Raw genomic sequence first — 16,644 nt, forward strand, 5'->3', positions numbered from 1 at the left:
CAGGACGAAAGACAGCGGGGGTCAGGCAGGTCAGTGCGGGGGGGGGGAGGCCAGGAGGGCAGAGGAGGGGAGGAGTTTGCGCCGCACACCGATGCCTCCTCTCCGGAGCCCCCTTGCATGGGGCAGAGGAAGGGAGCAGCTCCTGGGAAGGGGCTAATTCTCAGCTGGCCCCCAGAGGACGTCTTGGGGGCTCCCAGAACCTTTCTGACAAGCGGGGGGGGGGGGCGGCATTTAGACTCTCAGCCATCCCTTGCTCCACTTGCAACCGCAGCCCCAAGAGTTGTTTTTGTTCACCCCACCCTGAGGATAGAATCCCAGATCTGCGATTTCTCCCCCAAGCCCTTAAAAAACAGTAAATAAGAATCAAGCAGAATGCCAAGGAGTTGGCTGATGGCCATGGGGGGCGGCCCCCCCGCAAAGGTCTCAGGAGACCCACAGCCGAGATCTGAGCATCGCAGACACGTGGCTCTGTCAATCACACTCTCTCGCCTGGAGTGCTGCTTTTTTTTAAAGTGTCCTAATTTTTCACTTGTGTCTTGAGAGACGCATTTCATGCTAATGCAGCTTCCTTAGTGGGTGGGAGGGAAGGGGAGGGGAGGGAGGGGAAGGCTCAGAACCACCACTGGCCCCCAAGAAAACTTAATAGCCGCCCCACCTATGACAGGGAGCCCTTTCAACTGGGCATGCCTTCAAGTCAAACCAACACCTGTCTGCTGCCACCCAGGGACACATTCTGGGCCGGCTGGCCAGTCTCTACCATGCGCTTCTTCCTCTAAATCAAAGGTGGCCAAACTGTGACTCAGGAACCACGTGTGCCTCTTTCACACATATTGTGTGGCTCGTGGAGCCCCTACCGTTCTGCCGGCTGGCTTGGAGAATGCATTTGTCTCTTTAAATCACTTCGCCAAACCAAGCCAGGTGGCAGCTTAGAGAATGGCTTTAAAGTTGCTTTCTTTCCACCGCTCCCTCCCCCATCTATTTGCTTTCCTTCCTTCTTGTCTTGTTGCTCGCAAACATTTGACATTCATGTCCTGAGACTCTCAAACATCTGATGTTCATTTTATGTGACTCTTATGTTAAGCAAGTTTGGCCACTTGCGCTAAACCCTCCACTCGCACAAAGACTGAGCTGGAAGCCATTGAGGGGCACAAAGGGAGGCTCCAGCGGAAGAAGAAGGGGCTCTGGGGCAGGGCAATCCAGCAAGCCCGGAACTCGGCCTTCGGAACCTTATTTTGTTTCATTGTTCTATTGTTCTTGGTTTGCTAATTTTACGGTATTGTTTTTAAACTTAAATTGTAGGTTTTTATTGTTGTTCAGATTATGTTGTGACCCACTCTGAGCCCCTTATGGGAAAGGGAGGAGTAGAAGCCGACTAAATAAACAAATAAAAATAAATAAATAATGCTGAGCAAAGACATGCGGTTCTGGGCTTAGGATTCCCAAACTCCAGGTCCCAGCGGGGGATCTCCTGGTTTTACAGGTCCTCCCCCCCCCCCCGCCCCCAGCCAGCTAGCCGGAGGGGGAAACCCCACCCCCACAGCTCTAGATCTCCAGCAGTTTTAGGGAATAATGGGGAATTGATCCGCGGATATCAGGGAATCTAGGGGGGCTGTGTTTTGAGGTAGAGGCACCAAATTTTCAGTATAGCATCTAGTGCCTCTCCCCAAAATACCCTCTATTTTCAAAACGATTGGACCAGGGGGTCCAATTCTATGAGCCCCCAAAGAAGGTGCCCCTATCCTTCATGATTTCCTATGGAAGGAAGATTTAAAAAGGTGTGCTGTCCCTTTAAATGTGATGGCCAGAACTCCCTTTGGAGTTCAGTTATGCTTGTCACACTCTTGTTCCTGGCTCCACCCCCAAAGTCTCCTGGCTCCACCCCCAAAGTCCCCAGATATTTCTTGAATTGGACTTGGCAACCCTATCCAGGGCAGGGAGCCCTTGTCCCCCTACCCACCTCCTCTTAGACCACAGCAGCCCAGCGTGCAAATGGGGCTGCAGGAATCTAGCCTGGGAGAAAGCCCCTGAAGCCCCATGGGCAGGGTCTCAGCCCCTATGGGGAGGGGGGTCTGTTGCTCTGCCAGCCCCACCCATTGTGCAAGCAACAAGAGGACCCCAATCCCTCCAGAAGGAGAAATGGACACCCCACCCCAGCCCCCCACCAGCTTCCAGAGTCAGCTCAGGCCAGGCAGCACCCGAGGTTTCCTCCAGTGGCACAGAGAGAGTCTGGAAGCTGAGAGAGCTCCCCCCCACACACACACATAAAGGCTGTTGTGTCCCCTGTTGTTGTGTTGCCTCTTAACGGGGTGGGGAAAAGGGAACGCCAACCAGGACTTCAGACCCTCAGCTCAAAGCGCCCCCCCAGCCCCGCTTGAGCCCCACACACCTTGACGGAGGGCTTCTTCTTGGCTCCCTCGTTGTTCTCAGCCTCTTCGTGCTCCCGGCTGCCCTGGGGCAGGTTGGTGTAGTTGGCCAGCCCGCTGAGCAGGGAGGAAACCATGGGGCTGGTGTCCATCTCCTCCTGGAAGGCACAAGAAGGGGGGGTGAGGCTTAGGAAACAGCTCCTGTCCAGCCACGCCCTTGCCCCCCCATAGGGTTGCCAATCCCCAGGTGCGGACAGGGGACCCCCCCACTTCAGGGTCATCAGAAAGCGGGGGAGGGGGAGGGAAATGTCTGCTGGGCATTCATTATTCCCTATGGAGACTGATTCATAAGAACATAAGAGAAGCCATGTTGGATCAGGCCAATGGCCCATCAAGTCCAACACTCTGTGTCACACAGTGGCAAAAAAAATCTATATACACACATACGCTGTGGCTAATAGCCACTGATGGACCTGTGCTCCATATTTTTATCTAAACCCTTCTCCATTATTCCCATAGGGAATAATGGAGAATTGTTCTGCGGGTATCTGGGGCTCTGGGGGGGGGGCTGTTTTTTGAGGTAGAGGCACCATTTTTGCAGCATAGCATCCAATGCCTTTCCTCAAAACACACCCCATGATTCAAAAAGATTGGACCCAGGGATCCTATTCTATGAGCCCCCCAAAAAGGTGCCCCTATCCTTCATTATTTCCAATGGAAGGAAGGCATTTGGTGTGTGTTCCCTTTAAATGTGATGGCCAGAACTCCCTTTGGAGTTCAATTATGCTTGTCACAACCTTTCTCCTGGCTCCACCCCTGAAGTCTCCTGGCTCCACTCCCAAAGTCCCCAGATAATTTTTGAATTGAACTTAGCAACACTACCCCCCCACCTGCCCCACCCCACTCACCTCAAACAAGGCCATGTTCTTCCCGTCATACTCCTTCCCTTTCTCCAGGTCTGTGCTGTTGATGAAGGGGCTGCTCTCTTTGGGGTTTCCATCTCCTGAAAGGAAGAGGTGCAGGGGGTCTGTATGTGGGGCATGTGATCCCTTCCCTGCCTGGCCCTTGTCATGATCCCAGGCCTAGTGTGGTCTACAGGCCCAAGAAAGCCTGTATTAGAGTAGCAACCAGGCCTACATCTCCCAGAATCCCTTCAGCCCCTCTGATTGGGTGGGCAGAAGTTTTGGAGGGAAAACTTGTCCAATGGAGAATAGAGGGGTGGGACCTGGAAAAGAAAAGGATAAGAGGTCTCGCTAGAGAGGGGGAAGTGTGTTCTCTCTGGAAAGGCTGAGCTGGAGGGAGGCTGCAGTAGGAGAGTTCCCTCATCCAAAGAGGGGTGAGTTGGAAGTAGAAGGAGGAAGCGTGTTAGTTAGTCACATCAGGGCTTTTCTTTGCACCACCTTTACTGCTTTCCCCCCCTTTTACTGTTGCACTAGTAATTAAAGTCCATTTGTTTGTTCTTGAGCACTTAGAATAAACTTCTTGTTATACTGCCTGGGTCCTCATGTCTCTTCAGTCACAGATAGAAGGGGGGTTGTTAAGAAGGAAGACAGGGGTGAGGGGGTGCTATGGGCCCTCCCAGACAGACCCACACCAGAGTGGGGGCAGCCTGGAGAGCCCCTCCCCGACAGTCGCCTGCACATGCCCAACAAAACTCCTCTGGTTCATTAGCAAGGCTAGGACTGGTATCTGGGGCACTCCTCTTCACCACCACCCCCAAAGCCAGGAGAGGAGACCACGCCCACTCTCTGTACCAAGTTAGAGGCACCGACTGGATAATGGGGGGTGGGTTTACAGTCAGAGTAGTTCAGAGGTGGAACCAGCTGCCTAGGGAGGTGGGGAACTCCTGTTCGTTGGCAGCCTTCAAAACACGGCTGGATGATTATTGGTCAGAGATGCTGTAGGCTGATCCTGCATGGAGCAGGGGGTTGGACTAGATCAAGGGTGGCGAAACTGTGGCTCTTTCACACATATTGTGTGGCTCTTGAAGCCGCTGCCACCACATTGATCAGCTTGGAAAAGGTATTTGACCCTTTAAATTACTTCTCCAAGTGAAGCCAGCTGGTGGCTTGGAGAATGCATTTAAAGTTACAGTTGCTTTCTTTCCACCTCCCCTACCCCTATCTATTTTCCTTCCTTCCTTCCTTCCAACACCTGGCATTAATGTCTTGTGCCTCTCAAGCAACTGATGTTTATTCTATGTGGCTCTTACGTCAAGCAAGCTTGGCCATCCCTGGACTAGACGGTCTGTATGGCCCTTTCCAACTCTATGGTTCTAAGTGCCATCAAGTCCCAACTGAGGCAGGGTGACCCCAGCAAGGGGCTTCCGAGGCAAGAGAGAAGCAGAGCTGGCTTGTCATGGCCTTCCTCTGCTAAGTTGTCCTGAGTTGTCTTGAGTTGGGGAAGGACGGTGGCTGAGTGGTAGAGCATCTGTTTGGGAAGCAGAAGGTCCCAGGTTCAATCCCTGGCATCTCCAAAAAACGGTACAGGAAAATAGGTGTGAAAAACCTCAGCTTGAGACCCTGGAAAGCAGGGGACAGATGGTGGCTCAGTGGTAGAGTATCTGCTTGGGAAGCAGAAGGTCCCAGGTTCAATCCCTGGCATCTCCAAAAAAAGGGTACAGGAAAATAGGTGTGAAAAACCTCCGCTTGAGACCCTGGAAAGCAGGGGACAGACGGTGGCTCAGTGGTAGAGCATCTGCTTGGGAAGCAGAAGGTCCCAGGTTCAATCCCTGGCATCTCCAAAAAAGGGTGCAGGCAAATAGGTGTGGAAAACCTCAGCTTGAGACCCTGGAGAGCCGCTGCCAGTCTGAGAAGACAATACTGACTTTGATGGACCAAAGGGGGGGTCTGATTCAGTAGAAGGCAGCTTCATATGTTCATACGTGGTCTTCCTTCCAAGGACCAAGCTCACCTTGTCCAGCTTAGAGATCTGATGAGATCAGGCTCTCCACCCTGCTCTGCTGAGCACCAAACTAGAAAGGAACAAGAAAGCCACCTGGATGGGCCTCTGCTGGGGGAAGCCCCCAAGGGAGCCCCGAATTGCTGGCCACGGAGCCAGCAAGCCACCGGTGAAGAGAAGAGGTGCTACGCATGCAAATTCCACTTGGCTGGTTCAACCCATGCCCTAATTGTCACAAGGACTGGTCCCTGGGGCTGCTTCCCCCTGCCCCATGCTCCCTGCTGCATAGACCACCTTCACCCACCCCGGCCGGGTTCAGCTCCTCCTGAACACTTCCCCTGCTGCTGTGCTGCCCCTCCGCTTGGAAGGTGCTTCGTTGACTGGTCCCCCCCACACACGCACACACCAGCACCACCCCACACATCACCAGAGGGGCTTCTTTCCTGGCCACAGACTGTTCTGCTCTAATGCTCACTCTCTCCCTAAGAGCCTGTTAACAACGAGGCCAAGTAAGCAGTGGCCTATGGAACTCCATGCCTTTAGGGGCCCCAGGCTGCCTCCACCCACCCCGTTCCTGCCCCCCTGCTTGCAGCCCTCCCAGCCTGCACACACAACCAGCAACGGAGCCGCTCTTTGCCCGACTTGCCTGGAATTGTTGTCAAGTTTGCCTCTCTCTGCATCTCCCCCCCCCTCACAGATTTGTCAAAGAGGCTTTTATGAAGGTGCCCGCAGGCTGCAGTGGGAGCCACGAGTGGCGGGACCGGGGCTCAGACTCTGAGATCATTTGCATGGGGGCCCCCAAGATTTCAACTGCTTCAGGGCCTCCACGGGAGTGGCCCCTCCAGTCCAACGCTCTGTGTCACATAAAAAAAAATAAGAGAAGCCCTCTTGGATCAGGCCAGTGGACCCTCCAGTCCAACACTCTGTGTCACATAAGAACATAAGAGAAGCCGTGTTGGATCAGGCCAATGGCCCCTCCAGTCCAACACTCTGTGTCACATAAGAACATAAGAGAAGCCCTGTTGGATCAGGCCAATGGCTCCTCCAGTCCAACACTCTGTGTCACATAAGAACATAAGAGAAGCCCTGTTGGATCAGGCCAGTGGCCCCTCCAGTCCAACACTCTGTGTCACATAAGAACATAAGAGAAGCCCTGTTGGATCAGGCCAGTGGCCCCTCCAGTCCAACACTCTGTGTCACATAAGAGCATAAGAGAAGCCCTGTTGGATCAGGCCAATGGCTCCTCCAGTCCAACACTCTGTGTCACATAAGAACAGAAGAGAAGCCCTGTTGGATTGGGCCAATGGCCCATCCAGTCCAACACTCTGTGTCACATAAGAGAAGCCCTGTTGGATCAGGCCAGTGGCCCCTCCAGTCCAACACTCTGTGTCACACAGTGGCCAAAAAACCCAGATACCATCAGGAGCTCCATCAGTGGGGCCAGGACACTAGAAGCCGTCCCACTGTGCCCTCCCCAAGCACTGAGAATACAGAGCATCACTGCCCCAGATATAAGAACATAAGAGAAGCCATGTTGGATCAGGACAATGGCCCATTCAGTCCAACACTCTGTGTCATACAGTGGCCAAAAAACCCAGGTGCCATCAGGAGGTCCATCAGTGGGGCCAGGACACTAGAAGCCCTCCCACTATGTCCGCCCACAAGCACCGAGGATACAGAGCATCACTGCTTCAGACATGAGAACATAAGAGAATCCAGGTTGGATCAGGCCAATGGCCCCTCCAGTCCAACACTCTGTGTCACATAATGGCCAAAAAACCCAGGTGCCATCAGGAGCTCCATCAGTGGGGCCAGGACACTAGAAGCCCTCCCATTGTGTCCCCCCCCAAGCACCAAGGATACAGAGCATCCCTGCCCCAGACAGAGATCCTTCTATGCCTTGTGGCTAAGAGCCCCTGATGGAGCCCTGCTCAAAGAGGAGCAGCGTGTAGCAACCTGAGCTCTGAAGGCAGCCAGCCCTGCCCCAGTGACAAAACGTCTGGGAGGAAAGAAGAAGCAGGTGCGAGTTCAGCAACACAGCAAAGGAACCCAGGGCATTGGTCTCTCCATGTCCCTAAAATGGGCAAGCACACTTTCCACAAACAGACCCACATAATTATGAAATTTATTAAAAAGGAGATTAAAAAAGAAAACAATTCTGAAGGCAAAATGCCAGCAGGGCGTGGGGGTATCCAGCATATTGCATGGAGTGCAACATGTATGACTGGCTGCCACCTGGACAGATGTCATTGGGGGGGGAGTGCTTGGTGCAAGGAGCTTCTGGTTCTCGGGGAAGGGGTTTGCACCCTTGAGGCCAAGGTGGCTGACCTCAAGAAGCAGAGACAGTCAGGTAGGCACAGGGCTAAGACTCCTGGGGACTTGTGTCCCACCCCATAGCTGTCAGGGAGCAGGAGGGTCAAAGGGAAACAGGGCACCATTCTGAAGAAAGGGGGAAGGTGCCCTCAGAAGGGACTCCCTCTACAACTGGTGAGTGGTTATCCTTTCACACCAAGGACCCCTCCCCTGGGCAGGAGGGGGGCTCTTTTGGAGCTGGTGATCCAATCCTTAGGCCTGTAGATAGATGGGTGCCAAACCTGCCAAGTGCAAAGGTAGCAGACATCACGTGTGGTCTAGATAGGCTGGCAGAGAGTGCTGGGGAGGAGCCAGTGGCCGTGGTACATGCTGGCACCAACGATGTGGGGAAATGTAGTAGAATGGTCCTGGAGGAAAAATTTAGACTGCTGGGCGGGAGACTCAAGGCCAGAACCCCTCTCAGAAAGGCTGCCTGTTCCACATCCGGGGCCAGAGAGACAGGCACAGATTAGGAGTCTCAATGAGTGGATGAGACAATGGTATAGGGAGGGAGGACTTGAGTTTTAGGCACTGGGATGCTTTTCGGAACAAGCAGGACCTGTATAAAAGAGCCAGCCTCCACTTGCCCCGAGAAGGAACCAGGCTGCTGATGCTTAAAATCAAAAAGATGGCAGAGTAGTTTTTAAACTAAATCTTGGGGGAAAGCCGACAGGAGATGAAATGTCTCTGGTACAGGATGGCTTAGTTCTGAGAGATGAAGGGGGAGCTGTTACTGCTCTATACAAATAAGAGTTCAATACTTTGAATACACTTTTTTGTGGTGTTGTGTTTTTGTCACAGTTTCTTGTTGTTCACTTTTGCTCCATGGGGTGGGGGAGGGCAGACAGACAAACAGAGAGAGTGCTGAGGTGGGCGTAGGAAGAGAGAGAAAGATTGATGATGTAGAGCGGAAGAAAGAGAGAGAGAGGAGGTGGGGGGCAGAAAGCAACAGCCATGGGGAGAAGAGAAGGGGCACCCTGAGAGAGGACGGCTGAGAGGCAGAGAACTAGCAAGAGAGGGGAGGAAAGAAAGGGGGGGGCAAAACTCCGCCCTGAAAATTTCTTGCAGCTTTCCACTCGTTCCTATTAAAGTGATTACCCATTAGCTTAAGGGTTTGATTACATACTTAATTCAGTTAAGATGCAATTTTGGGCTGTATCAACAGAAGTCTAGTGTCCAGATCATGTGAAGTGATGGTATCACTTTACTCTGCTCTGGTAAGACCTCACCTGGAGTCTTGTGTTCAGTTTTGGGCACCACATTTTAAGAAGGATCTAGACAAGCTGGAACGGGTCCAGAGGAGGGCAACGAAGATGGTGAGGGGTCTGGAGACCAAGTGCTATGAGGGAAGGTTGAAGGAGCTGGGCATGTTTAGCCTGGAGAGGAGGTGGTTGAGAGGTGATATGATCACCATCTTCAAGTACTTGAAGGGCTGTCATCTAGAGGATGGTGTGGAATCGTTTTCTGTGGCCCCAGAAGGTAGGACCAGAACCAATGGGTTGAAATTAAATCAGAAGAGTTTCTGGCTCAACATTAGGAAGAACTTCCTGACCATTAAAGCAGTTCCTCAGTGGAACAGGCTTCCTCGGGAGGTGGTGGGCTCTCCTTCCTTGGAGGTTTTTCAACAGAGGCTAGATGGCCATCTGACGGCAATGTGGATCCTGTGAATTTAGGGGGAGGTGTTTGTGAGTTTCCTGCATTGTGCAGGGGGTTGGACTAGATGACCCTAGAGGTCCCTTCCAACTCTATGATTCTATGGAGATACTGTTGCCTGGATTGGAAACAGTGAACATAATGCTATTAAGTTCAGCAGTAATGTCAGTGGAAAGTTGTCCCCAAAGTTCAAAACAGTCACTTTTGATTTTAAAACTTCAGGGGAAGGCCCCAGCCTTTGTGCCCTGTTGTTGGCCTTCCAGAGGAACTAGTTGGCCACTGTGTGAGACAGGAGGCTGGACTAGATGGACCCTCACTGGTCTGACCCAGCAGGGCTCTTCTGATGTTCTTATGAAGACCTCGGCCTCTCTGCCCTGTAGTTGGCCCTCCAGAGGAACTGGCTGGCCACTGTGTGAGACAAAAGGCTGGACTAGATGGACTCTCACTGGTCTGATCCAGCAGGGCTCTTCTGATGTTCTTCTCAGGGGAAGGCCTTGGCCTCTCTGCCCTGTTGTTGGCCCTCCAGAGGAACTGTCTGGCCACTGTGTGAGACAGGATGCTGGACCAGATGGATCCTCAGTGTTCTGATCCAGAGGGCTCTTCAGATGTTTTTATGAAGACCTCGGCCTCTCTGCCCTGTTGTTGGCCCTCCAGAGGAACTGGCTGGCCACTGTGTGAGACAGAATGCTGGACCAGATGGATCCTCAGTGTTCTGATCCAGCAGGGCTCTTCTGATGTTTTTAGGAAGACCTTGGCCTCTCTGCCCTGTTGTTGGCCTTCCAGAGGAACTGGCTGGCCACTGTGTGAGACAGAAGGCTGGACTAGATGGACCCTCACTGGTCTGACCCAGCAGGGTTCTTCTTATGTTGGCCCCTGCCTCTCTGCCCTGTTGTTGGCCCTCCAGAGGAACTGGTTGGCCCCTGTGTGAGACAGGATGCTGGACTTGGTGGACCCTCACTGGTCTGACTCGGCAGGGCTCTTCTGATATTTTTATGAAATTAGACAGATGAAGTTCTAGGACTACTAGGCAAACTGAAAACTCATAAGTCTGCAGATCCAGATGGCATACATTCGAGGGTTGTTAAATAACTCAAATGTGATATTGATGAACTACTAACCAGTATGTGTAACTTGTTACTAAATGCAGCCTCCACACCAGAGGATGTGAAGAAAGCAAATGTCACAGGGGTGTTTAAAAAGGGGTTGAGAGAGGAGACAAGGAATTACAGGCCAGTCAGCTCAACATCTCTTCTGGGTTAATTAGCCACTGTTCTGAAAGACTTTTAAATTATTGAAGACCTTTAAACGGTGACTTTTTGTGGGGTTTTATAATTCTTGTTTGTGTTGCAATTTATATAATGTATTTATATTGTAAGCCACATTGAAGTCTACAAGGGAGAAAGGCAGCTAATGAAGGTTTTAAATAAAGAAATCCTTAAGGTTTCTGCAAAAGGAAGTCCTCCCTCATCGACCTGGAATCATAGGATTGGAAGGGACCTCCAGGGTCATCTTGTCCAACACCTGCACAATGCTGGAAATTCACAACTACCTCCTCCCCCAACACACACACAGTGACCAGTGAACATAAGAACATAAGAACATAAGAGAAGCCATGCTGGATCAGGCCAACGGCCCATCAAGTCCAACACTCTGTGTCACACAGTGGCAAAAATGTTATATACACACATACACTGTGGCTAATAGCCACTGATGGACCTGTGCTCCATATTTTTATCTAAACCCCTCTTGAAGGTGGCTATACTTGTGGCCGCCACCACCTCCTGTGGCAGTGAATTGCACATGTTAATCACCCTTTGGGTGAAGAAGTACTTCCTTTTATCCGTTTTAACCTGTCTGCTCAGCAATTTCATCGAATGCCCACGAGTTCTTGTATTGTGAGAAAGGGAGAAAAGTACTTCTTTCACTACTTTCTCCATCCCATGCATTATCTTGTAAACCTCTATCATGTCACCCCGCAGTCGACGTTTCTCCAAGCTAAAGAGTCCCAAGCGTTTCAACCTTTCTTCATAGGGAAAGTGCTCCAGCCCTTTAACGATTCTAGTTGCCCTTCTCTGCACCTTCTCTAATGCTATAATATCCTTTTTGAGGTGCGGCGACCAGAACTGCACACAGTACTCCAAATGAGACCGCACCATCGATTTATACAGGGGCATTATGATACTGTCTGATTTGTTTTCAATTCCCTTCCTAATAATTCCCAGCATGGCGTTGGCCTTTTTTATTGCAAACGCACACTGTCTTGACACTTTCAGTGAGTTATCTATCATGACCCCAAGATCTCTTTCTTGGTCAGTCTCTGCCAGTTCAACTTGTATTTGTAGCTGGGATTCTTAGCCCCAATGTGCATTACTTTGCACTTGGCCACATTGAACCGCATCTGCCACGTTGACGCCCACTCACCCAGCCTCAACAGATCCCTTTGGAGTTCCTCACAATCCTCTCTGGTTCTCACCACCCTGAACAATTTAGTGTCATCCGCAAACTTGGCCACTTCACTGTTCACTCCCAACTCTAAATCATTTATGAACAAGTTAAAGAGCATTGGACCCAGTACCGACCCAGTGTTCCCACTAAGCTGAGTTATCATGAGCTAGCTCACAGATTTTTAGCCTCCAGCTCACACATTTTTGTCTTAGCTCAGGAAGGATGACCCCAGAACACACTAATTCATGCAGTAGCTCACAACTTTCATGCCAGTAGCTGACAAAGTAGAATTGGTAGACATCATATCCTTTGGACTTTCAAAAGATACCTCACCAAAGATTCCTGAGTAAACTTAGCAGTCATGAGATAAGAGGAGAGTTCACTTATGGATCAAAAACTGGTTAAATGGCAGGATGCAGGGAGAGGGAAGAACGAGGCAGTTCTCATAGAATCCTAGAATCATAGAGTTGGAAGGGACCTCTAGGATCATCTAGTCCAACCTCCTACACAATGCAGGAAACTCACAAACACCTGGTGGGAAGCAGTGGGGCTTCGCAAGGATCAGTACTGAGACTGAAGCCATTGCATTTGTTCTGAAATAGAATCATAGAATAGAATAATAGAGTTGGAAGGGACCTCTAGGGTCATCTAGTCCAACCCCCTGAACATTGCAGGAAACCCACAAATACCTACCCCAAATTCACAGGATCTTCATTGTTGTCAGATGGCCATCTAGCTTCTGTTTAAAAACCTCCAAGGAAGGAGAGCCCACCATCTCCTGAGGAGGAAGCCTGTTCCAGTGAGGAATCGCTCTAACGGTCAGGAAGTTCTTCCTAATGTTGAGCTGGAAACTCTTTTGATTTAATTTCAAACCACTAGTTCTGGTCTGACCCTCTGGGGCCACAGAAAACAATTCCACACCATCCTCTGTAGGACAGCTTTCATGTACTTGAAGATGGTGATCCTATCACCTCTCAGCCGCCTCCTCTCCAGGCTAAGCATCCCCAACTCCTTCAACCTTTCCTCATAGGACTTGGTCTCCAGACCCCTCACCTTCTTCATCGCCCTCCTCTGGATCCGTTCCAGCTTGTCTAGATCCTTCTTAAAATGCGGTGCCCAAAACTGAACAGAAGACTCCAGGTGAGGTCTTACCAGAGCAGAGTAAAGCGATACCATCACTTCACATGATCTGGACCCTAGACTTCTGTTGATACAGCCCAGAATTGCATGGTTTGGAATTGGGGCTGAGGGCCAAGTGTGCGGATGATACAAAAAACAAAGAAGCAAAGCCCCCAAAGTTCCACGAGGAGCTCTGCAAACGGAATGAAGGGGCAACAACCTAGCCAATGAAGTTCCTTGTAGCAGGCAAGGGGATGTACCCTGGAACAAACATCCCCTCTTTAAATATACATTAATGGGGCATGAACTGGCTGAGACTTCAACTGAAAGAGATCTTGGGGTCATAAAAAGCTCGATGAAAACGCTGGTTCTGCATGCAGCAGCAGGGGTGAAAAAGGCAAACTCCATGCTGGGGATTACAGGGAAGGGGATTAGAAATCAAATGCACAGCGTTATAAAGCCCCTGCACAGATCTATGGTGCGGCCTCATTTGGAATACTGCGTACACTTCTGGTCACTCGCTGCGTCTCAAAAACGACACTAAAGAACTGGAGACAGGATGCTGGGCTGGATGGAGCCCCCCTGGTCTGATCCAGCAGAGCTCTTCTGACATTCTCATGTGTGGGACGGTTCTGTCGCATCCCAGAGCAGGGGGGCACACTGGCCGGAAGAGGCTGAAGGCAAACTGGGCCCTGCAGGTGCTGAGGGGGGCGGCACTTCCACGCTGGGTGCAGGAGGGGGCAGCCATTGTGGCGTGGGGGGCTTACAGCCTGGGCTGAGAGGCATAACGCTTTAGAGGGAGCATTTTGTCCTTGTATGTATGTGGACTCAATTGAAGACCAATGGGTGTTTCTGCCTGGCTTATTGGAGCCATACAGACTGAGCTTGGGAACTATGGGCAGCAGGGTCCAGATCTACCAATCACAAGCCCCTGCCAGTTTGAATGATCCAATAATGTGCTTTCGTGGGAACTCAGCGTTGTATATAACTTTGGCCCCGTTGGCCCAGTCCTCAGCCATCTACAATACTGTCCCAAATAAAGAAGAAGAAGATAAGAAGATATTGGATTTATATCCCGCCCTCCACTCCGAAGAGTCTCAGAGCGGCTCACAATATCCTTTCCCTTCCTCCCCCACAACAGACGCCCTGTGAGATGGGTGGGGCTGGAGAGGGCTCTCACAGCAGCTGCCCTTTCAAGGACGACCTCTGCCAGAGCTATGGCTGACCCAAGGCCATCCCAGCAGGTGCAAGTGGAGGAGTGGGGAATCAAACCCGGCTCTCCCAGATAAAGAGCTGTTATCCACTTCCACCTTGCGTCTTCAGTGCCTAAGAACCCACTATAATATAAAATAGTCTTCCATAAAAGTAGAGACATCAGCCTGCCAACAAAAGTCCGTATAGTCAAAGCGATGGTCTTCCCAGTAGTAATGTATGGCTGTGAGAGCTGGACCATACGGAAGGCTGAGCGCAGAAGAATAGATGCTTTTGAGCTGTGGTGCTGGAGAAGACTCTTGAGAGTCCCTTGGACTGCAAGAAGATCCAATCAGTCAGTCCGAAGGGAAATCAACCCAGACTGTTCCCTGGAAGGTCAGATGCTGAAGCTGAAGCTCCAGTACTTTGGCCACCCAATGAGAAGGGAGCACTCCCTGGAGAAGACCCTGATGCTGGGAAAGACATCACCCTGCCAACAAAAGCCCATATAGTCAAAGCAATGGTTTTCCCAGTAGTAATGTATGGCTGTGAGAGCTGGACCATAAGGAAGGCTGAGCGCAGAAGAATAGATGCTTTTGAGCTGTAGTGCTTGAGAAGACTCTTGAGAGTCCCTTGCTCTGCAAGAAGATCCAGTCAGTCAGTCCTAAGGGAAATCAACCCAGACTGTTTCCTGGAAGGTCAGATGCTGAAGCTGAAACTCAAATACTTTGGCCACCCAATGAGAAGAGAGCACTCCTTGGAGAAGACCCTGATGCTGGGAAAGACAGAAGGCAAAAGAAGAAGCAGACGGCAAAAGAGGAGATGGCTTGGCAGCATTATTGATGTAACAAACACGAAATTGAGCAGACTTTGGAGGATGGTGGAAGATAGGAAGGCCTGGCGTGACTTGGTCCAGGGGGTCGCAAAGAGTCGGACTCGACTGTGTGACTGAACAACAACAAATCTCGGATGGGCTGTGAGCCGTGAAGCACATGGAAGGCAAGGACAAGACAGTGAAGCTGGCACCTAATATCCTGGGAAATTATATTTATTCCAGCTCACAGATGGACACCAACCACTGCAGCAGGCGAAGTTAACCTCAAGGGCATCTCCAGCACTGAGGAACGTGCCTTGCCTGGGGCGGCAGAAGCCACGGCTCCTCCTCTTCCTCTTCCTCCTCCTCCTTGCAAGAACAGGGGGCAGCCCCCCACTCCTGGGAAGGCAATCAACTGGCCCATCACCCCCCAGCTCCAGGGTGCACCCAAGGGAAGGGCCACAGCTGCCCGGCTGGGCTTCAGTGTCTCCAAGAATCCTCCCCCTCTCAAAGTACCCCTCAGGCCAAAAGGCGCCCATAGGCGGCTGTGAATCCCAGGTGGGAAAGTGGGGAACTCAGCAGTGCAGGTGCTGAAGCAGGGCGCTCCATGCAGCTCCGTTTCCCTCCACCCCGGGGGGGAGGGGGGCTCACTCATTTTCCTGGCAGTGACCATCCTCTGCAACTGGAGGCCCCCCCCTCAGAAGAATGAGAAGAATTCACCCTCCCCCCCCCCTTTGCAGAGTCTCTGCCTGTTCTGTGATGAGAGGGGGGGGGAGGCAAAACAGAGCAAGCAAAGCCAGTATTCAAAATGCAGCTCACACACACAGTCCCCCCCACTTGGCTCCCTTCTCTCTGAAGCTGGCAGAGGACTCTGCTGTTCTGCTGCCCCAAACCACCCCCCCCAGCAGCTGCCAAGGCCTGTCTTTGCTGGGTTCCCCCTCCCACCCCCACCCCCCGTGACTGCACAGGGTCCCATCGACCAAGCGCCCCACAGGCTGTAGAGCTGGTGGGGTGGGGTGGGGTCAGAGGTCAGATTCCTCTGCATCCTCCCCCTCCCTCAGCTGCTGCTGCCTCTCTGCTGCTCTCAAGGACTCCCTCCCTCCCACCTGCCTCCCCCTCTTCCTTCCGGCGGCTTCTTTGTCCAACCTCAGCGAGGTCAAGATGTGTTCTTCTCAGCATCATTCTGCATTTCAGCTCCGAGAGACTGCTGGCTGCCACACTTGTCCTTCCTTTCCTCTCCTCTCCTCTCAGCATGCAGGGTTCTAACAAGGAAGGACTTCCTGGAGACATTCCTTCTAAAAGCAGATCCCCCCCCCCCCACAATCACTAAGCAAGCTGCCTCTAAAACCAACTCCGAGCACACGCCTCCCCCCCACCCCCGCATTCCCGGGAAGGCTGAGCGAGGGCGGTGTGGGGGTGGGTTTACTTGGAGGCACTCAGCTGTGGGCTGCCTGCCGCTGCTGCGCCCACCCTCGCTTCTGGGCTGCCCCCCCTTCTCTCTCTGGCAGCACTAGAATGGGGGGTCCCACAGCCTGGGGTCTCTCCTTAGGAGAAGCAGGCTGGAAGGAGGAGGATTAAACTGCTGTTCCCATCCCCCCCCCCTGAATTCTCCTTGCATTTCTTTTTTCTAGTTTCACATCACAAATCCCCCCCCCCAACGCCACCCACCAGATTTCTTTTCCCGTCAGAAGGTGGGGGCTGTTTGTATCTATGAAGCTGAGACTCGAGCAACGGAGATCCCCTTTTGTGCCATCATCACTGTGTGTTGTATTGTGTTGTAGTGATGCCTTCCAATAAACTGCTTTG

The 16,644-nt window shown here is 51.8% G+C and overlaps 1 protein-coding gene across 1 annotated transcript in view; it reads right to left on the minus strand.

The window, feature by feature from the left end:
- The window catches only part of SLC12A5 (solute carrier family 12 member 5), a 107,344-nt gene that overhangs the window by 43,694 nt on the left and 47,006 nt on the right, over positions 1 to 16,644 (minus strand). Inside the window, exons 2-3 of the mRNA XM_060263792.1 lie at positions 3,272 to 3,366; positions 2,387 to 2,521 (exon numbers count right to left, since the gene is read on the minus strand). Of these exons, the coding sequence (XP_060119775.1) occupies positions 2,387 to 2,521; positions 3,272 to 3,366 (230 nt within the window). The remainder of the gene's footprint in view (positions 1 to 2,386; positions 2,522 to 3,271; positions 3,367 to 16,644) is intronic.

This window comes from Heteronotia binoei, chromosome 2, assembly GCF_032191835.1.
Source record: "Heteronotia binoei isolate CCM8104 ecotype False Entrance Well chromosome 2, APGP_CSIRO_Hbin_v1, whole genome shotgun sequence".
NCBI classification, from domain to species: Eukaryota; Metazoa; Chordata; class Lepidosauria; order Squamata; family Gekkonidae; genus Heteronotia; species Heteronotia binoei.